The sequence below is a fragment of the Pongo abelii genome, chromosome 10, assembly GCF_028885655.2.
Source record: "Pongo abelii isolate AG06213 chromosome 10, NHGRI_mPonAbe1-v2.0_pri, whole genome shotgun sequence".
Lineage (NCBI taxonomy): Eukaryota > Metazoa > Chordata > Mammalia > Primates > Hominidae > Pongo > Pongo abelii.
Window position 1 is genome coordinate 81,147,283 of NC_071995.2, and position 20,522 is coordinate 81,167,804.

General features: G+C 33.7%; 1 protein-coding gene across 4 annotated transcripts in view; it reads left to right on the forward strand.

Moving 5' to 3' along the window:
• The window catches only part of TMTC2 (transmembrane O-mannosyltransferase targeting cadherins 2), a 455,354-nt gene that overhangs the window by 270,221 nt on the left and 164,611 nt on the right, over positions 1-20,522 (forward strand). For all 4 annotated transcript variants that reach the window (XM_002823551.6, XM_054527438.2, XM_054527439.2 and 1 more), the window contains 3 exons: positions 7,393-7,478; positions 7,934-8,118; positions 9,291-9,369. In XM_002823551.6, the coding sequence (XP_002823597.1) occupies positions 7,393-7,478; positions 7,934-8,118; positions 9,291-9,369 (350 nt within the window). The remainder of the gene's footprint in view (positions 1-7,392; positions 7,479-7,933; positions 8,119-9,290; positions 9,370-20,522) is intronic.

The following is a 20,522-nucleotide window of genomic DNA, read 5'->3' on the forward strand; positions in this document are numbered from 1 at the left end:
TGAGACCCCAAAATCTAAAAGAATCAATGAACCCAAAAGTTGGTTTTTTTAAAGGATAAAGAAGATCTATAGACCACTAGCGAGATTAACAAAGAAAAAAAGAGGGACGATATTAGGTTGGTGCAGAATACAAATGAGTACAAAGAAATATAAAAGATCCTCAGAGACTATTATGAACACTTACATGCAAGCAAACTAGAAAATCCAGAGGAAATGGATAAATTCCTGGAAACACACAGTTTCACAAGATTGAACCTGGAAGAAATAAAAACCTGAACAGACTAACACTGACTTTGGAAACTGAGTCAGTAATTAAAAAAAAGAAAAGCACAACAAAAACTTACCTACCAAATAGATCTGGACCAGATAGAGTCACAGCTGAATTCTACCAGATGTACAAAGAACTGGTACTAATTCTGCTAAAACTGTCCCAAAAAATCCAAGAGGTCAGACTCCTCCCTGACTCATTCTATGAAGCCAGCATTACCCTGATACCAAAACCTGGCAAAGACACAAGGAAGAAAACCAGGCTGGGCACAACGGCTCATGCCTGTAATCCCAATCCATTGGCAAGCCAAGGTGGGAGGATCGCTTGCCCTCAGTCGTTCAAGACAAGCCTGAACAATACAGCAAGACCTCATCTCTACTAAAAATCAAAAAGTTTACCCAGGTGTGGTAGCGCACACCTGTAGCCCCAGCTACTGAGGCAGGAGAATCGCTTGAGCCTGGAAAATCAAGGCTTCTATGAGTCATGATCACACCACTATACTCCAGCCCAGGTGACAGAGCAAGAGTCTGTCTCAAAAAAAAAGAAAAAAGAAAAACCAAACTACTGACCAGTATCCCTAATGAACATAGACACAAAAATCTTCAGTAAAATACTAGTAAACTGAATTGTGCAGTACATTAAAAAGGTAACTCACCATGATCAAGTAGGCTTCACTCCTGGGATGCAACGTTGGTTCAACATGTGAAATCAAAAAAATGTGATTCACCACATAAGTAAAATTAAAAACAAAAATCATATGATTATCTCAGTATATGCAGAAAATACTTTCAATAAAATTTATCAGCCCTTTATCATAAAACCCTCAAGAAACTAGACATTGAGGGAACAAACCTCAACATATTAAGAGCCATCTTTAACACACCCACAGCCAACATCATACTAAATGGAAAAAAACTGGAAGCATTCTCTTTGAGAACTGGAATAAGAAAAGATGCTGACTTTCACCACTCCTATTCAACATAGTACTGGAACTCCTAGCCAGACCAATTAGGCAAGAGAAAGAAATAAAAGGCCTCCAAGTAGGAAAAGAAGTCAAACTAACTCTTTACTGATAGTATTAATCTATACTCAGAAAACCCTAAAGACTCTGCCAAAAGGCTACTGGGACTGATAAATGACTTCAATAAAGTTTCATGATACAAAAATTGATGTAAAACAGTCAGTAGCATTTCTGTACATGAATAATATTCAAGCTGAGAGGGAAATAAAGAATGCAATCCCATTTACAATAGCCATACACACACAAAAAAAAATATAGGAATATTTCTAACCAAGGGGGTGAAAGATCTCTACAAGTAAAACTACAAAACCTGCTGAAGGAAATCACAGGTGACACAAACTATGGAAAAACATTACATGCTCATGAGTTGGAAGAATCAATATCATTAAAATGGCTATACTGCCCAAAGCAATTTACAGATTCAGTGCTATTTCTATCAAACTACCAATGTCAGTTTTCACAGAATTAGAAAAACACTATTCTAATATATGGAACCAAAAAAGAGCCTGAATAGCCAAAGTAATTCTAAGCAAAAAGAACAAACCCGGAGGCATTGCATTATTCAACCTGAAACTCTACTATAAGGCTGCCATAACGAAAACAGCATGGTACTGATACAAAATCAGACACAAAGACCAGTGGAACAGAATCTGGAATCCAGAAATAAAGTCTCACATCTATAGCCATCTGACCTTCGACAAATTTGACCAAAATGAGCAATGAGAAAAGGATTTGCTGTTCAATAAATAATGCTGGGATAGCTGGCTAGCCATATGCATGAAATCAAATTGGATCCCTCCTTTTCACCATATATAAAAAATTAACTCAAGATGGATTAAAGATTTAAGTGTAAGTCCTCAAACTATAAGAATCCTAGAAGGAAACCTAAGAGACACTATTCTGGCCATAATCCTTGGGAAAGAATTTCTGACCAAGTCCTCAGAAGACATTGCAACAAAAACAAAAATTAACAAGCAGCACCTAATTACAGTAGAGAGCTTCAGCATAGCAAAAGAAACTATCAACCGAGTAAACAGACAGCCTACAAAATGGGAGAAGACGTTTGCACACTATGCATCCAACAGAGGTCTAATATCCAGAATCTATGAGGAATGTCAATAATTGAACAAGCAAAAGACAATACCATTAAAAACAACAAAAAAAAGGAGAAACATATGAGCAGATACTTCAAAAGAAGACATGAAAGCTGCCAACAAACAGAAAAAATGCTCAACATCACTCATCATCAGAGAAATGCAAATCAAAACCACAGTGAGATACCATCTCGCACCAGTCAGAATGGCTATTAAAAAGTAAAAAGGAACAATAGATGTTGGTGAGACAATGAAGAAAAGGGAATACTTACAAAAACAGTGTGGAGATTTCTCGAAGAACTTAAAACAGAACTACCATTAGACCCAGCAGTCCTGTTACTGGGTATATACCCAAAGGAAAATAACTCATTCTATCAAAAAGACACACGCACTCACATGTTCATTGCAGCACTAGTCAAAATAACAAAGCCATGGAATCAATGTAGGTTCTGTTAATGATGGACTGGGTAAAGAAAAGGGGGTAAATCACCAGGGAATACTACACAGCCATAAAAAGTATATAATTATGTATTTTGCCATAACATGGCCGCAGCTGGAGGCCATTATCCTAAGGAGGTTAATGCAGGAACAGAAAACCAAATACTGCCTGTTCTTACTTGGAAGTGGCAGCTAAATATTGGATATTCGTGGCCGTAAGATGGCAATAAAAGACACTGGGGATTACTAGAGCAGAGAAGGAGGGAGGAAGGGAGGGAAGGGAGCAATGGTTGAAACATTAACTAATTGGTACTATGCTCAGTACCTGGGTGATGGGATCAGTTGGACCCGAAACCACAGCATCATGCAATATATGCATGTAACAAACCTGTACATGAACCCCTTGAATCTAAGTTAAAATTTTAACAAATATATGGGTATCTGTTTTTTTAAATTAAAAAAAAAATGTGTAATGTGTTCCTGTTTTTCATATACATAGAAACCAGAAGATTTGGACATGATCTGAGTGTAAACAGACTATGCCATTTTTAAACAGTCATGAAAAGTCATAAAAAGCCTTTAGTATGGATGATTTATTAAATTACATGTCTTCATGTATATCCAGACTATTAGGCTTGAATTTTGGCACCTTCTTACCAGTTGTTTGACCTTAGGTATGTTACTTAACTTTTTCTTGCCCAGGGTTCATTATGTGCAAAATGAAGAAAGTAATAATATCCTACCTCTTAAGGTTATTATTGAATAATAAAGTAATATATGTAAAATGCTCCATACATTCTAAGTGCTGAATAAGTTTCTCTGCCACTATTGTTATTATTATTATTATTGTAACTATTGTAACATGAAGGATTTCTATCATGTTATCAGTAAAATAAAAAAGGCTTTTATCAATCTGGAAAACAACACTAACAGAACCCTAGTCATAACCGTGCTAGAATTGGCCCAAATTTATTCAGAACTTCCAAAATGGCACTTGATTCCTTTTCAGTGTAGCAGTGCAAATTAACATTATATAAAATTTGGAAAGTTTTACAGCAAAAAGAAACATAACCGAGCACACGTGTACCTGGAATTGAACTATTTCATCTCTTTTCTCTTTTCCTTCTAGAAAAAGCATGAGATTTAGTATCGGAAACTGTTCTAATTCTGGTTTTGCCTCTTATTAATCATAATAACTAGAAGGAGTTGGTTAATTCTCTGAGCCTCTCTTTCTCCCTTTGTAATCTGGAGCTGATAACTCTTTTTACTGTGGGGTGCTTTCAGCGTCTGCCAGTATTATTTGGACTCCAGACCTTTCCTTGTCCATTCCTGGGCTGGGTAGTGTTGGTCCTCTGTCCTCCAGTACAGTAATTTTCTACACCATTTGTTTTCTTATCTGTCTCCCTCAGTAGATTTTGCATCCATAGGTGAGTGAAACTCTGTCTTGTTCACATTCGCAGCATCCATTCTTGGGCATAGTTAATGGTCAATTAAATCCTTAGCCCATAAGAAATCAGTCATATTACTCATCTATCTTAGACTCACTCCATTGCTAACTTTATTCAGATTATGTAGAGGATGATGATATTCTAATTCAAAGACTCACAGTATATATATATTCCTGGAAATGACTTGCTGAATTCCTCTGAGTGACTAGGATCCGCCCCCTCCCCATAAGAATAAGACAGGCAGAACAGGGTTGTCCTACTGTGGTTATTATACTATTTATCATTTTTTTCTTCTTTGTATATTTTATGAATTGGATAATGACAGGAATATAGTCTGTCAGCATTGGGAATCCCATTAGGCTAAGTACATCAGTTTTCAATGTTTATGGGCTTTAGGTACATTGTCAGAGATATGTGCTCATTCCCTTCATGTTCATTCCATCTACCCTAATAGCATATTTGCCCTTTAGGAATGTAATTATGTGGAGACTAATTAGTGGGCTATTGCCATTATTCAGGTGACAGAAAAGATAAAAAGGGCTCTGACAGAGGCATAAAGATAAACCTTGAGGGGCAAAGTAAAGAGTCTTAGAAAATAAGAATAGGTGGGCTTAGGAGACAAAACATGGAATTGTGAAGGTAAGTGAAGACCTAAGAGTGATAATCAGGTTTCTCATTTTAGCAACTGGAGTGAATAATTGTGTTAATTACAAAGATTTTTTCCCTGCTTTATTTCTTTCATTTATTTATTTTTAGGTGGGAGATACTGATTTCATATTTTGATTTTGAAATTTCAGTGAGCCTCTGTCTTGATGTGGCTCAGTCAGCTTTTGAAAGCAGATCTGGATGTCAGGAGGGAGATCATTTTTTCAAAATTGTGAGCAGTCAGCGTGTACATGAGCCACATTTATGCATGATGTCGTGCAGAGACTGTAGTTATCCATAGAGACTGTATTTATTCCTAGAGACAAGTACAAAATGCTGTAAAACACCAACTCCTTTTAAAGGAGTTCATGAATAAAGAGACATTTTCTTTTTCATTCTGTGTAGGAAGGTCTCAAGAAGAGACTGGTCTCCTAGGAGCCCAGGAAATACAGAGCTTCAGGAAGGAAGGTGAATTGAGTAGTCTGAGGTGTAGTAGTTGAGTGGAGTTTCACATAAGTGCACTATTTTGGGGGTTTGATAATTGTCAGAAATTTAATAGGACATTTCAGGGGAATTCTGGGAAGAGAATCTAAACAGGATTTAGGGGTAAATGGGATTGGGGCGTTGGTCATATACACCACAGACCATTCTTAAAGAAAATATGGCTTTTAAGGGAAGAACAATCATAAGCAGTAGTGAGAGGTGGATACAAGAATGAATAAAGGTTATACGGGTGTTTTCTTCTCCTATGTCTAAGAGGTACACGAACATTTTTGTAGTCTTAAGAAAAGAAAACTGTATGGTAAAAGCAGCTGAAGATATTGGACAAAGAGGGGTTGATTGAAGGATTTTAATTTCTAAAGAAGCTAGAAAAAATAGAATTAAATATCTAAATGGTATTTCCCCCTGGTGCCCTTACCCTTCTATCAAAGGAGATTACCTCTTTATCTGAATTTTTTTTTTCTTTATCTGAATTTTAAAGCAAAGCCATGAAGCCACTTAAGGTTGTAGATAAGTTTCAGAAGTTAGCTAATATGTATGAGTTTAATTAATGAGAAAGCATTATGTCAATAAAATTATTGTCATAAAGAGTATTATTCCTTTTTAAAAATTTGTTCATCCTCTTTATCAATTTTACCTATGTTTGAATGAAACTGACCATTTCCACAAATGCTTAACTACTGCAGGAAGCTTTATTCTCTCTTGTTCCTAGCAGCAGACAAGGACACTTGACAGCACAGCATATTAATTTCATGATCAGATTAACTGTTGTCCAAATTTTTTAATAGAAATATATATATATATGTGAAAGTGATCTTAATGTGTTTGGGAATTCTTTATTCAGATGACTTTTTAGCAACTATGAGAAATAATGAAGTTTTTAATATATGCTTTTGACACAAGTGAGCATTCTTGAATTTTAAATATTTTCCCAAGATGCTCATTAAATAATGTATTTTAAAATGCTTAACAGAATAAGTTTTTATTAGTAGCCTTCTCTTTTCTCTGACCTCCATTTTACTAGCCTTTCACAGACCTCAGCAGCTACCAAGTTGAATCTGCAATTTGAGATGATAACAGCAGTATTCAGGCTCAATAGATGTGCGGAATGTCTGTAAGATACTTAACTGATTACAAGAGAATGGGGATAGGCCAAAAAGCCCTCTGTGCTAGCTTTTTGAACTTAGTTCAATTCTCTAACACCTTGTTTTCATAGACATGCCTGTAATTGATTTCATTTAGTCATGAGGGTGGGTTCTGGCATGGCTGAGATATTACATGCAGTTACTACTACCTTAGAGCCTTCTAAGAAAGCCTGTGGAATCTTGGGGTCTGCAGAGAAAGATGTTTTTCACAACAGTGAACTGAAATTTGCACAGTGTTCTGAAATCCAGTCTTATTCAACTAAATCCCAATATCAAGAAAAGGGTGATGTTGATAGCCTTCAGTCTTTTTCGTTGTTGCTCTTTTTTGGCATCTGATTAAACTCTCTCTTTTTGCTATTGAGCCAGACTACCTTTTGCCTTTCAGGCAGCCAAGCACCAGTATTTCCCAAGCAACATAGCTAGTGAGAGAGGCATCTCATGTTTCCATATATACATATCTCACTGCCTTAGGCAAGCTTCATTTCCAAAGTGATGGGAAAATGTGCATGGCTCCAAGAAGAAATCCAGGTGGTTAGTAATTCTAGTGGGAGAGAAAAGACAGCTAGAAAAGGGGAAGGTTCAGTGGTGGTAAAAGGCTTTTAGAAAATACCTCCTAATATTTTCTAATGCAGCACAAATGCAACTGATACCTATCCAGTATTTTCCCTCCTGAGGAATCATTTCCTTATATTTAGAATTTACTTTTATACTACCAGGTTAGCATTTTTACTGTGCTGTTAACCGTTTTTATTTTTGGAATATAAAATAAAAATTTGTGGTTTTATATATAATAATACAGTCCTTTCTCTAAATTTCTGTTTTCCTCATGCAGAGGGCTACTTCTCCAGGAGAACAGCAGGTTTGCAGAAGCACTACATTATTATAAATTGGCCATTGGGAGCAGGCCTACCCTGGCTTGTAAGTAATACTCAAGTTTTTATTTTTTTATACCTCTTTCCATATTTGAAAATCAACTCTAATTTACAGCCTCACTGAGAAAACACTTGGTGCTCTTATTTCTGAATACTTGCTAATCAAATTATGAACCTCTAACAATTATATCTCTTTCAATTGCATCATACTTTAATGTCCATTGATCATTTAAAAAATTATGATAGCTATAACTTTTACTCAACTATATTTTAAGCTTAAAATATTTAGAATTTCTTGCTGGCAGACACTATTTCATATGTTTTGCAGTGATATTTGCAGTTTCACTACCATTATTGATCCTATGAGTATTTGTGTCATAAGTGTTTTTTTCTTTTTTAATGAGCACTAAACCATAGAAACCAAATTGAAACAAAGAAAACTTTATTTTATTCAAGTGTATATCATCTTCTCACACTTTTGTTTCCACTTTTCCCCTTCAGCTGCATATTTAAATACTGGTATTATTCTAATGAACCAAGGAAGGACGGAAGAAGCCCGACGGACATTCTTAAAGTGTTCAGAGATCCCAGATGAAAACCTAAAGGACCCTCATGCACACAAGAGCTCTGTTACCAGTTGTTTGTACAACCTGGGAAAGCTGTACCATGAGCAGGGACACTATGAGGTCTGGCCAATGCCTCTCTATCCTTTTCCCTTCCCGTTGTTCTGATCTAGTCTCAGTGGTTTCTAACCTACAGCCTCCTTTGAGCCTATGTACTTTGAACAACTAATATGTATACACGTTAAACTATTGTCCTTTGAGAAACTAATACATGATGACATTAGAACGGTTTTTTGATCAAATTTGTTTAGAAAAAGCTTCTGCTAAATAAAAATTTAATAGATTTCTTTCCTGTGAGTTTCTCAGAGCAATTATGGTATGTCAATATGTATAGTGACTATTCAAGAATGGGGAAATAACATGTAATGTTTCTCGAGCTTCTTTGCTCACCATTTCTTTGGTTTGATGATCCAAGACGCAGTTTCTAGAATTGTTACCCTATGCCCAGTGTTTGATATTTTAAAAAATATATTCTTTGTACTTTTAATATTAAGGAAGTGATTTGATATAAATGCCACCCATTTCTCTTAATTCTTTAAAAAACTATTATGAAATAAAATTTAATTTTATTATTTCTTAACTGAGGGAAAGGAAACTGATGTAACAGGATGTTGCACAGTGAGTTAGGAGGTGACCCAGACTGGTCCTCCCTTCCTCTGACAGGAAGCCTGCTTGCATGAGTTCCTTATTGCCCCTCTCTCTCCTTCAAACTGCTTCCCCTGCCCTCCCACTCACATACTCTTACGCAATGTATTAAAACTATACTATAAGGATGAAGATACAACTTTTAAAATAATTGCATTTAGTAATTTCAGTGGGTCTCAAGGGCTGGAAGATGTGTTAGCTGACATTATGTTAGATCCTACCAGGTTTCCTGACTTAAAGTAATTATGCACTTTAGATGACTAATGGGTGACTTTCAAATATATATATATAGTTTTCTTGGTTTTTTAGTTGAGTAATCTGTATGAACTAGAAAATTTGTATTAAAAGAGCATTGCTAACATTCGATGCCTTGTTAAGCTATGACATTCTTCACTGACTGGGCTGAGTATTTTCACTGGTGGAATTGAGATAGTATGCCACAAAAGGACAGTTCAATTATTTTCCTCTAGCAAACCATTTAGAAATAGCAGTGGATGGTTTTAACTTTGGAAGAAAGTTATTATCTTATTTTCAATGACGATCCCTGCACTTTAGTGATGATTTATCTCTTTTTTTGTTTTATAAATTAGGAAGCCCTTAGTGTATACAAGGAAGCAATTCAGAAAATGCCAAGGCAGTTTGCCCCACAGAGCTTGTACAACATGATGGGTAAGTAAAACATTAACACTTTTAAATCGATATTTCAGGGACCTGTGGAGAAGCAGGAACCCATGTTCGTGTTTAATGGAATTCTAATAAATCATATTAATCCTCGCAAAAGAAACGTTCACAATCTGGCATCATACTCAAATTCTGACAGAGCATATTTATTCTGACATGACAAATAAATGCATTAAAGCAGCGATTCCCAACACCTTGGTCATATCCCAGAATTATTGCAAGGGACTCTCAAAAACATCTGGGTATGGAATATTAGCTAGACTCTAGAGACTTTAGAAATAAATAAGCTATATGTGTGTAATTTTTCAATAATAGTAATAAAGTATACATTAATTTTACTAAGTTTATCAAATTTATAATTTTTATTAAAATTTAATTTTAAATTTAGAGTAATATTAATAATAAAAACAAGATTATGCAGACAATAGATGTGCTACAACAATTATTCTGTTTTATGTTGAACAATTAGCCTAATTCTTATTAATCAGAAAGTATGTAAATCTAGGCCATGGATTTTTCTGGGTATAAGAGGTCAAGAATGAGAAATTATAATAAAATATCTATCATCTGTGATTGATGCCTGTCTGCCTTGTAGTAAATTGTTACTACAGCTGTTTGATGATGGTTACAACTGCAAACCACGTATTCAGCATATGACACTTGGAAAAAAATCCCTAAAGTAAGGTGGCCTAATGATTAATTAATATTGCTGCTTGGAGATAATAAAGAGAAGAGAAGCATTTTGTCCTCAAATCAAACATTTCTTTTTTTCCAAAGCATAAATTGCAAAGTCAGATTTTCCCTTTTCATTAAACCTGCTTAAGTTGTTTAATATTTCTAGTCCTCTCTCATGCGTATAAAATAAATGAGATTAGACTATATAATCTCCAGGATTATTGTACACTTCTACATTCTATGTTTGAGGAATTTAATAGTAGCTGTATGTCTTGAGCACAGAAAAAAATCCCAAACCTCTCCCAAACTACAAAATATACACCTGGCAAGAACAGTCATGTTCTCTTTTTTCCAAAGGACAGAACATTTAGAAATAGTTTGAGATAGGCTGGAGCACTGGACAGTAAACAGAAAAAATTATTTGGAAGAGGTTAAAATATTTATTCCATGTCTCTGGGAATCTCACCCCCAATTTGCCTGTGGAGTGATTGAATATCATATTAAACAGCACACTGGAGTGTTTTTTAATTGTCACTTTTTTCCTCTTTGGTGTAATTACTAAAAGGTAAAATTTAGCTTCATTAAATATATTCTTGCCATTAAATTTTTATAAATTAAAACAATGCCTTTTACTATTCAGCATTTCACCTTCAATCTATCTATCTCAATGAAATATATGTGTCCATAAAGCGTGTGCTTAGGATGTGTAGATTTATGAGTTGAATTAACTTTTTTATTTTAATGGTAGATTTTTTTGTGTCAATATAAGTACTGAAAGAATTGCTTTCTCTAGCTTTGGTTTTAGCTTATTATTTTATTCTTAATTCTAGTGCTTCCAAGGCCTTATTCCCAGTTTTCCTCAGTTATCAAATAAGACATTTTTCTTCAAATTAGGATAGGTGTCTAAGATTCTTGGCAACGGACTGCATGTGGTATTTTGTTGTTGTTGTTGTTAATGGAAAGTGGTGATGATGTTCACTAGAGTTAGCTATTTCAGAAATTCATTCAATTATTTTATGTGAATAAATTTGAAAATTCAGCCAGTACCTTGGGATCTGTCTCTCATATGGTTACACAGATGCTCAGCTCACACAGGCAGCAAAAGATAAGTGTGTCCCTCGGGGTTATTGCTTAATCTTTTGTCTCATTTTCCATTAGAGAAGGAGATAGTTGCTTTGTCCAGACTCTGAAAAGCACCCTAACAATTTTTAAAGGGAGGATTAATGTTTAACATTCCAGATTTTTTCTACGATTATGGTGGCTGCCTACTATTTAATTTTATGTGAAGGTCTGTTAGCCAGTCAGGTTTTATAGTTTCAGTTGTTCAGGAAACTATAATTTTTTCAGAGAGTGAATTCACCTCCTAATCAAAATGGGTTAAATCCCCCAAGTGTTGGCTCTAGCTCCTAATACATTTTGATTAGCCTCCATTTGACAAGAAAAAAAATGACCCAGGAGATAAGCTGCCCTATCAGTTCATCAGTTTCATTAGTCTGTCAGTGTGTGCTGATTATCCTATCAAGTTTATCAACAGCCTTGAATGTGTTTTCTAATTCACACATTTACATATTATTAGTGCCCTTTAGGGATCAGTGAAGGATTATAATGTCTGGCTAGATTTAGCCTGTAAGTGTTCATTTTTCTCATTATCATTTACCCCTTCACAACCACTACCCCTAAGCACTTGTGTATAGATATACAAGCATTATATTTTTTCCCATTCTATTTTTTCTTTTGTTTAGAGGTTAGGAGAAATAAAGGAGTGTGTGTGAAGAAATACAATTATATTTTAATGTGATTATTAGTGTAATACTAAATTCACTGCAGCTGCTTTTGTTAAAAAACACTCTAGTCCTTCGATTTTAATCTCCCCTTGAACATTTTATGAAAAACATACTATATACCGTATGCCACATGCCAATCGACTTATCCTGAATGCCAAGTGAATGTGTTTTTTCTATTTCTGTATTAATAGAAAATAACAAGTTTGATTAATTCCCCAACTTAAATTTTCCATATTTTAAAACTATTCATTTATTTTATTATGGCAGCTTATAAGTAATTTTTGTAAATGTTTAAAAGCCTATTCTCATTTATCCTCTTCAATTTTATAGGACCAAGATGTCTGAGAACAATAATTGAGAATTATTCCCATCCTGAATTAGGTGAATTACAAACATACATAAAAAACATAAACAGATAATAAATAGTATTTTATAAACAAAAGCTAAAATTTTACTTAGGTGCTTATAATTAGGAAGATATGAGACTACATGAAATATTAAGACAACAAATCACAAAATATGTGTTAAATTGCTCCTAGCCAGTTGTGTGACTTAATTCTGTGGACCTCATTTCCGCTTGAGAAAACAGGTTAGATTAAATTGAGATTCACTATAAGGTAGTCCCTGAAGTCAGATACCCTCGGTTCAAATTATGGCTTTGATACTTTCTCCCTGAGCATCCTTGGGCAAATTACTTAAAAGAAGCCTCAGTTTCCCTTTTATAAGATTTTGGTAATAGTAGTATCAGTTTGAGGATTGATTAAAATGATAAAAGAGGTAAAACATATTGGTCCAACTACCTAACCTAATAAGTGTTTTATAACAGGACTTTCCATTGTAATTATCATCATTTCCTTAGGCTTTTAAATGCCAAAAGTTGATTGTATTCTCTGTCACTGTTTTTGTATTTAGCGATGTGAATATGAGTACTTCATAGACAAGATTTTTGTCATCATCATGGCCTTGGTAGTCACCACAGTTCAGTGGAGATTCTGTTTAGTTCTATCCTATTTGGAATTACTGTATTTTCTCTCCAGGCTCACTTCCCTTTTTCTCTCAGTAACTACAGTCAGAATCCTTCTCTTACCATTAGCTATTATTAACCTAACTTGGTTTCATTAATAGAGTGCTTCCTCCAAATTAAGATTGTCCTATGTAGGTTAGAGTTTTTTTCTTTTTCTGTCATGATTTATTTTTCATCTAGACCTAACCAAAATTATTCTGTATTCTATTGCTCAGAGGCATTTATTAGATCTCAATTTCTCTTCCTCTGAAGTTACAGATGTATTTTAGAATCATAGAATGTTAAAGATGGAAGACTCATATCTTAAAACCCCTTATAAAATAATCTCTTTTATAAGATAAAAATTAACACTCCCCTAAATCTTATAAAGTTCAGATTTACAGTTTGTATTAGAACCAGGAGTTTAGTTTCTTGACTTAAGTCCAAATGCTTTTTCTGCTTAGTCCTTCTGTGTTACCTAAACTATCATATTTTTTACTATGTCAAAATAGTTTTCCTTTGCGCTTAAAAATTAGCAAAAATTAAATATATAAAAACCTCTACAGTTTTACTGTAAAGAATACAACAGCTGCAAAGTACACTGAATATACTGGATATTTAAAATTTTTGTAATGCAGGATAATTTCTGAACACCCTCAGTTTCTCTTTTCTTTCTTTATAATTGTTTCTTTCTCCTATTATCTCTACTTAAGCATTGCTTTTGAATAATCCTAAGGGATTATAGAAACTAAATTAGGCTGCAGTGTCCAATTATTTTTATCTGTTTGAGCTCTTCCAATCCCAGAGGTCGTTTTAAGCCTATTTACTATTTAAAATAAAATGACTTGGCTTTCTCAATGCAGAGTAATTGTTGGGTTTAATTATACAAACAATTTACATCATTTCATCATGGTAATATATCTCAAGAACAAAAGGGCATAATGTATTATACAGAGTAAGAGAGAGCCTAGGGTAACTTTCTTGTCATTTCAGTCTATAATAACTGTTTAGAATAACCTCTGTATGCAAAAAAAAAAAAAAAAAAAAATTAAGTCACAAGTGCTGGGACAGCACAGAGGCAGCAGACATATGAAATGTAAATAGTTAATCTAGTTCCTTCTCTCAAAGAACTTTCTGGGAGATTTCACAGTTGGTCCAGAGCTCTTTAGGACCTCTCTGTAATAATTAAATGCCTATAAATAATATTTATATTATTACTCTAACCTTGAAAATATTTTGTCTATAGCTATATAGGCTATGCTATGTTGACTAGACCAAAGAAAACAAACAAGAGAAACTCAACATCTTTAATTTCTTATGTGATACTTAAGAAATACATATTCATAATTTCCTGTTCTCTAAAAAGTGTGTTTATGATGAGCAATATGCATTTATCTTAGGGAGAGATTCTTTTTTCCAGGAGAAATGTGTGATAATGGCCCATTGCTTTTTATTATCTTATTTGCCTTTATTTTCATCATACTGTTCTGATTCTCTTACGATAATCTCTTGTTTTATATATCCTTTTTAGTTTTCAGTCCCAGCTCAATATTGGAAAATGTATTTTCCTCCATCATCCTTCATCTAATAAACCTTTTACTTACACAGATTTGAAATTGAAAAAATGTTTTTTCCCATATATTCAATAAAGAGGAACATTTTGATTTAATTTTTAATTCTTTACAGCAGCTCTTTAATTATGAGATATTTTCCCAAGTTTATTGGGCCGTTGACAGAGAACGAGGAAGAAAAACAATGAATAGAAAACAAAAATGAATTTATTAGAGCAATTTTTTGTGTAAAAAGCTTGCGTGAATTTTAGAATTGTATTTTTGAGAAAGAAACTTGTGGTATGAAAGAGTTAAGTGTCATAAATAGCTACAAGTGATGTTTAGTTTTTTAAACTATTATTTAGGTGAGAAGAACTGACAAATCACCTTCTGAAAACAATGCAAATGTTCTTGCTTGTAAATTCAAATTCTACTTTAGGTCTGTACTTATGTTGTGAGTTCAGTCAGCAGAAGGAGCATAAAGGAAGTCTGTTTCTTTCTCAGCCTTCTGTGTGGCTTGTGTTTAACTGAATCATTTATTTTTGTTGGATTCTTCTGTGCATGTATGTGCATGTGTGTTTACCTCACCTTGTTTCTGAATATATTTAAAGTGGGGATATTCAGAGTAAATTTTTGACATGATGGTTTACATGCTTAATGTTTTCTCCTGTGTTTAGTTGTTCTTAAGTGGATTGCTCAAGGCATTTAGCATGCCGACTGTGAAAGAGATGGTTTTTAACTGTGTGAGATTTGAACTTTCACATCTTTCAAGTGTGGAAGCATTAACACTCCAGTAGCGTTAAGCTTTTTATACCACCTGCTTCCCCTATTTTGAGTTCTGGCGATTTGCCTATGATTGCTTCCGTTGGCACTCTTGAAAATCAATGAAGCAATCCTACAAATATGTATATGACCATATAACTGGATTAGTCATTAATTTATGAAATCCAAAAAGAATATGAACCTCTAATTTTTAAGATAAGTCTCTTTATTTCATTTCATTTTTCCATTATCAGAAAGGATACAACCAGGAGACCAATGCCTGGTATATAGAGTTCACCATCCAGAAAGGCAAAATATAGACTTGAGAGATTTTGGAAGTATACTTTGAAGATTATATAGTCAACAAGATAAGGAAATCATGAATGTTTGCCTATGTATCAAAAATAATGAATATATAAAATTTATGAGCAAAAACTATAATTTTTTCTCCTAAAAGTTTCTCATTAAAGAAGTGCAGTTTTTAAAATATATTTTTCTACATTTTACACTGTATATAAGCTCTACATTATGTACTATGGTTACAGACGCTAATTTGCTAGGCATTAGTCTGTACACTACAAAGGCTAGCATCCAGTTCAGCTGCATTAAGTAGGTAATATATTTTGTTTAAAGTTTCAATTAAACCCAGGGCCAGAAGATATATTGCCCCTACGGGGAGTTTGAACACTTTAATGCCTATAGTAGGATTGCCTAAGGATCATGTGTAGGTCTAAATGCCACTTGCTTTCCTGGAAATATGATATGAGACAGTTGATTATATTTCATTGCTATTAAAACCACAAGAGCCCACCTGTTACATTAATTCATCCTCCTGCCAGTTTTGTGGTAAAGAAAAAGATCAAAGCTTAGAAACTTTATATTTAAATTGAATTATAAGGGTACGAATATACTCAAATTAATACCTAATTATATCCTCCTTATTCTCTGATTCCCAAATAGTTTCAATGTGTTCTGTTCAAAAAAATCTGTTTTAAGGCTGGGCACGGTGTTTCATGCCTGTAATCCCAGCACCATGGGAGGCTGAGGTGAGAGGATTGCTTGAGCCCAGGAGTTCGAGACCAGCCTGGTCAACATGGAGAGACTCCATCTCTACACACCCACACCCATGGACACACACAACTGTTTTCTGAGACTTTAATATAAATAAATGAAAAAAAAAAGTATGTATTGTAATCTTTAATTGGGACAATACATGTGGAGTAAAACTTTTACTCAGTAGCAAATACATGTTGGATTTCATTTAGAAAATTGTGATTTTATGTTACACCTGGAAAATTCATTAATTGGATTTCAAAATCTTAACATTCTAAATGATGCTGACAATAACATCAGTTAGATGAAATAGACATAGTCATGTGGAAGAAGATAATTTTGTGTGAAGGATACAATCTTGAAAATCAATGTCAAGGAAATGAGAAGATATTCTTGCACATATTTAGAATAGGCAACTGTAGGGGTAGAAAGATGTGATACCTATCCTCAGTCATCATAAGGGTCATGGCCAAGACTCCTAGAACAAGACAGGTTAACTTGACAAAAGCATAATGAATGTATTTAATCAAAGTTACATGACAGAGGAGGCTTCAGAAATGAAGATGAAAGACCTAGAGAAAACCATCTATTTCATGCATAGGTTTGATGAAGCATGGACAGCCTTGTAGAAATGTGATTGGACAAAAGGGTATAATCTAGTGTAATCCACTGAGTGGCGAACCCCAGCAAGACTTGTCTGTTCAGATTCTTTTCGGCCTCCCTTTGTAGCATTCCTTCCCTCAAGGTATAGTGCAGCACCCGTTTGGAATGAGGATCTTCAAGGGAGATGGGAGAGAGGGAGAGTGACCTTTCTAGATTTTATGCCCTGCTGTGGGGGAGAAGAGTTCTAATTTCTGTGATTCACTTAGGGGAAGAGTATCTATCTATGACTTCTTTCAGGGAAGACAGAGAGGTGGGAGACAGGAGGACAGAAGGAGTTCAGAAAGGCTTTGTTTCCATGATAGATACTAGAAGGCTTTGTCGGCCGAATATCTTTTAGTTCAAAGCATTTAGCATGCCAAAGTGCCATATTTTGGGGTACTGTGTTCAGAGCCTTAACACATGAAATATAAATTAAGTTGAAAATTCAGTACATTACTAATTGTATGTATTTTGCTGTGTACTCAAGTCTGATTTTCCTAATAAGTAAGGGAAAATTGTTTTCTACATAAAAATCTCTTTTAACTCTTCCAATGAGCTGTCATTTAGTTTTAATTTTATCTACACTGATAGAAGCCATCACCATATTCACTTGGTCTTAGCCAAAAGGCTGAGAAGCAATAACTGTTGCCATATTCAAATTAAACAAAGAATGGAAATAGAACATGCAGAGTTTTGTTCCGGAATGCATTATTTTTGCCAACATGTTAATTATGGGAACGGGATTTTTGTGGATTATTATAGAATCTTATTCTCAAGTATTCATTAAAAGTTGGATGAATTTTTCAATGTGTGCTATGCCTTAGTAATTAACATTAATATAGCAATTTATAATATAAATAAATAATTCATTGCCTATTATGGAGATATAGTGCTTGACTCAGGAGTACACATGAAATGTATTCCTAAAAAGATCTGTGTGGAGTTGAAAAGCCTTCCATTACACTCTTTTGACTCATAGGAGAGTGCTTTTTCTTTTATTGTTTTCCTGCAGCTATACAACTCCTATTTCTCTGAATACTATTTTCATTTGTTCTTTCCAGGCTAGTACAGTATTCACGCATTCTTTTTTCCTTTCTCTGGTATAAACCTTTCTTTTTTTAAAAAAAAAAAAAAAAATGCAATTTAGCACTTCTTTGCATGTTTTTAGTGTTTACTAATTATCTGTTTTATTAAGCCATTTTATTTATTCCATTTTAATTTTCCTGAAGACAATATTATATTTTTGGGGAAAAGATCCTCACCTCTCCCAACATACTCGTGAAGATGCACACACACCACACTCACAAGTGTGCATGCACACACACAATCTCACTCTATACTTTTTGAAAATTCTGAGCATTTAATAGAATTGGCTTTGACTTTTGTGGATTATTTTAGTGATTTATTTCCGTGAAAATATAAAGGAAATTGATTAGCCTGGAGAACTTCAGGATCCCTAGTTGCAAATAGATAAATATTTACACAGACTTCTGGCTTTTTTTCAAGTTGAAGTTTGATGGAACATCAGACTTTCTGCTATATGACCTTATATTAGAAATTAGGAACTTGTAAAAGTTTCACTGAAGTTTAACCTACTTCTTAACAATTGGTGTTATTCCTTAATGAAACACATATTTTTTTCTCTGTATTTCCTGTGTTTGCTTTAAAACTGCACTTTCAGACTTCAAGAGTTTCCCCTAAGTTTAATGCTGTAGGAAAAGAGTTGTATATTGAACCTTTTCCTAACTTTTCTCAAATTAAGACTTGGATAATATTACATTTTACTTTCAATACTACTGTACTGTAGCCACTAAAGGATTTCCAATCAGAAGCAATATATCTGGGGCAACTAGAGGGTGTTATTTTTATAAGAATAAGATGACAAAAATATTGGGATGGAGATACGAAAGATTCACAAAATTTGACTGCTAAAAGTTACACCAGGTTTGTAGCATAAATGCATTTTTAAAAGGCAGACCCGCTAATGTTTCTAGTAGTGTTTCTAATGCTTCTAAACACTGTGAAGTAAAAAATGATGATTAAAATTACAGCAAGTTAAACTCTTAATATAATCACCCTTATGTCATACAGCTTCATCGGACTGCAGGTTCTAGAAAAAAAGAATTATCTGGAAATTTCTCTTCAAGGGCATACTTAGTAAAAAAATGTAACGTCTAAATTCAAGTAGATACATAATGTGATCAGTTATTTGTCAGCTATTTATCGAGGACTCTCTGGAGCCAAAGCTTTCTGGACTTAGTTTGAAGACAGAAAAATATATAAAAGATTGTGTGTCTGCTTCCATGCATCTCATAGTCTAGTTTTGTAGTAGAAAGATTATAATTGCTTACCTAGCTAGGTTCCGTAAGTACATAAAAAGTGGGAGAGGGAGTTTGAATCAATCAAGAATTGAATACTATTCTCAAATGGGGAAACTCAATTTTGTGAAAATTCTCTTTTTCTCAAATTTATTTGTAGATTTTAATTTAATAGCGATAAACATTCTGAAAAGAATTTTATCAAAAACTTGACAAAGTGATTCTAAAACAGTAAAATATAGCCAAGAAAGTCTTAACGAATAATAAAGGATAAGACTTGTTTGTTCTACTAGATACTCAGATATTAGATGAAGTGATTAGAGCGATATTGTACCCATGAGAAAAGAAAACCAGACCAATAGGACAAAGTGGAGACCCTGGAAATAATAACAAATTATTTAAGGTTGTTGTAGATAATAAATGTAAAATTAAATATTGGTCAGGGAAGGAAATTTGTATAATAGTTGATCTAGACAATTGAGTAAATGTTTGGGAAAGAATAACATCAGATACTTGTCTCGTACCACATAGCAAAGTATATTTCATGTGGAATACATAGTTCATTTTAATAATGAAACTATATAATTAGAAAATGATATATACCTCCATGATGTAGAAAATGTTTTGTGTATAAAAGATACTTTAATAATATTTTGTGTAAAAGATAGTCCAAGAATTCTCTTTCTATACATTTGAAGTTATAATAAGAGATGTGTTTTAAAAAGATAATTAAAAAATACAATGATAATTGTGGAAGCACAGTACTTACATAAAATGTTGGGAGGGGAATTTGAATAGACAACAAACTGAATACTGATTTTAAATGAGAAAACTGAATTTTGGGAAAATTGGCATAGTTTTATTTAAAATAACAAAACACTGGAAGGAACCTAGATGCTTAAAACTAGCAAAATATTTTACTATATAATTGATTTTTTTCAATATGTAATTCAAATTCTTGGAAAACACATAAAAATCTGCCAGTGGCTGTCTATGGGTGATATAATTCTTTCAGTCTTATAAAATTATGATCTTTCAGACTTTCTTCAATGAACAGGTATAATGTTTATAATTAGAAAACAGAGTTATAACTATTAAATGGAATAACCAAGACTTGATCTAGATGCAGCCAATCTTGAATAGATCAACTAAAAATTAAGAATGAGACAGGATATTTTAAACCAACTAGGATATTTTTACCTCTTTATGAAATGAATGTATATAAATATCTGAGCACTGGTAAACCTACAAATGATTATCCATTTTGGAGATTATGGAGTTATTTATTCTTAGCCCTTCATGTTGTAAATGATAAAACTGAGGACCTTTGAAATCACTCATTTTTCTAAAACAT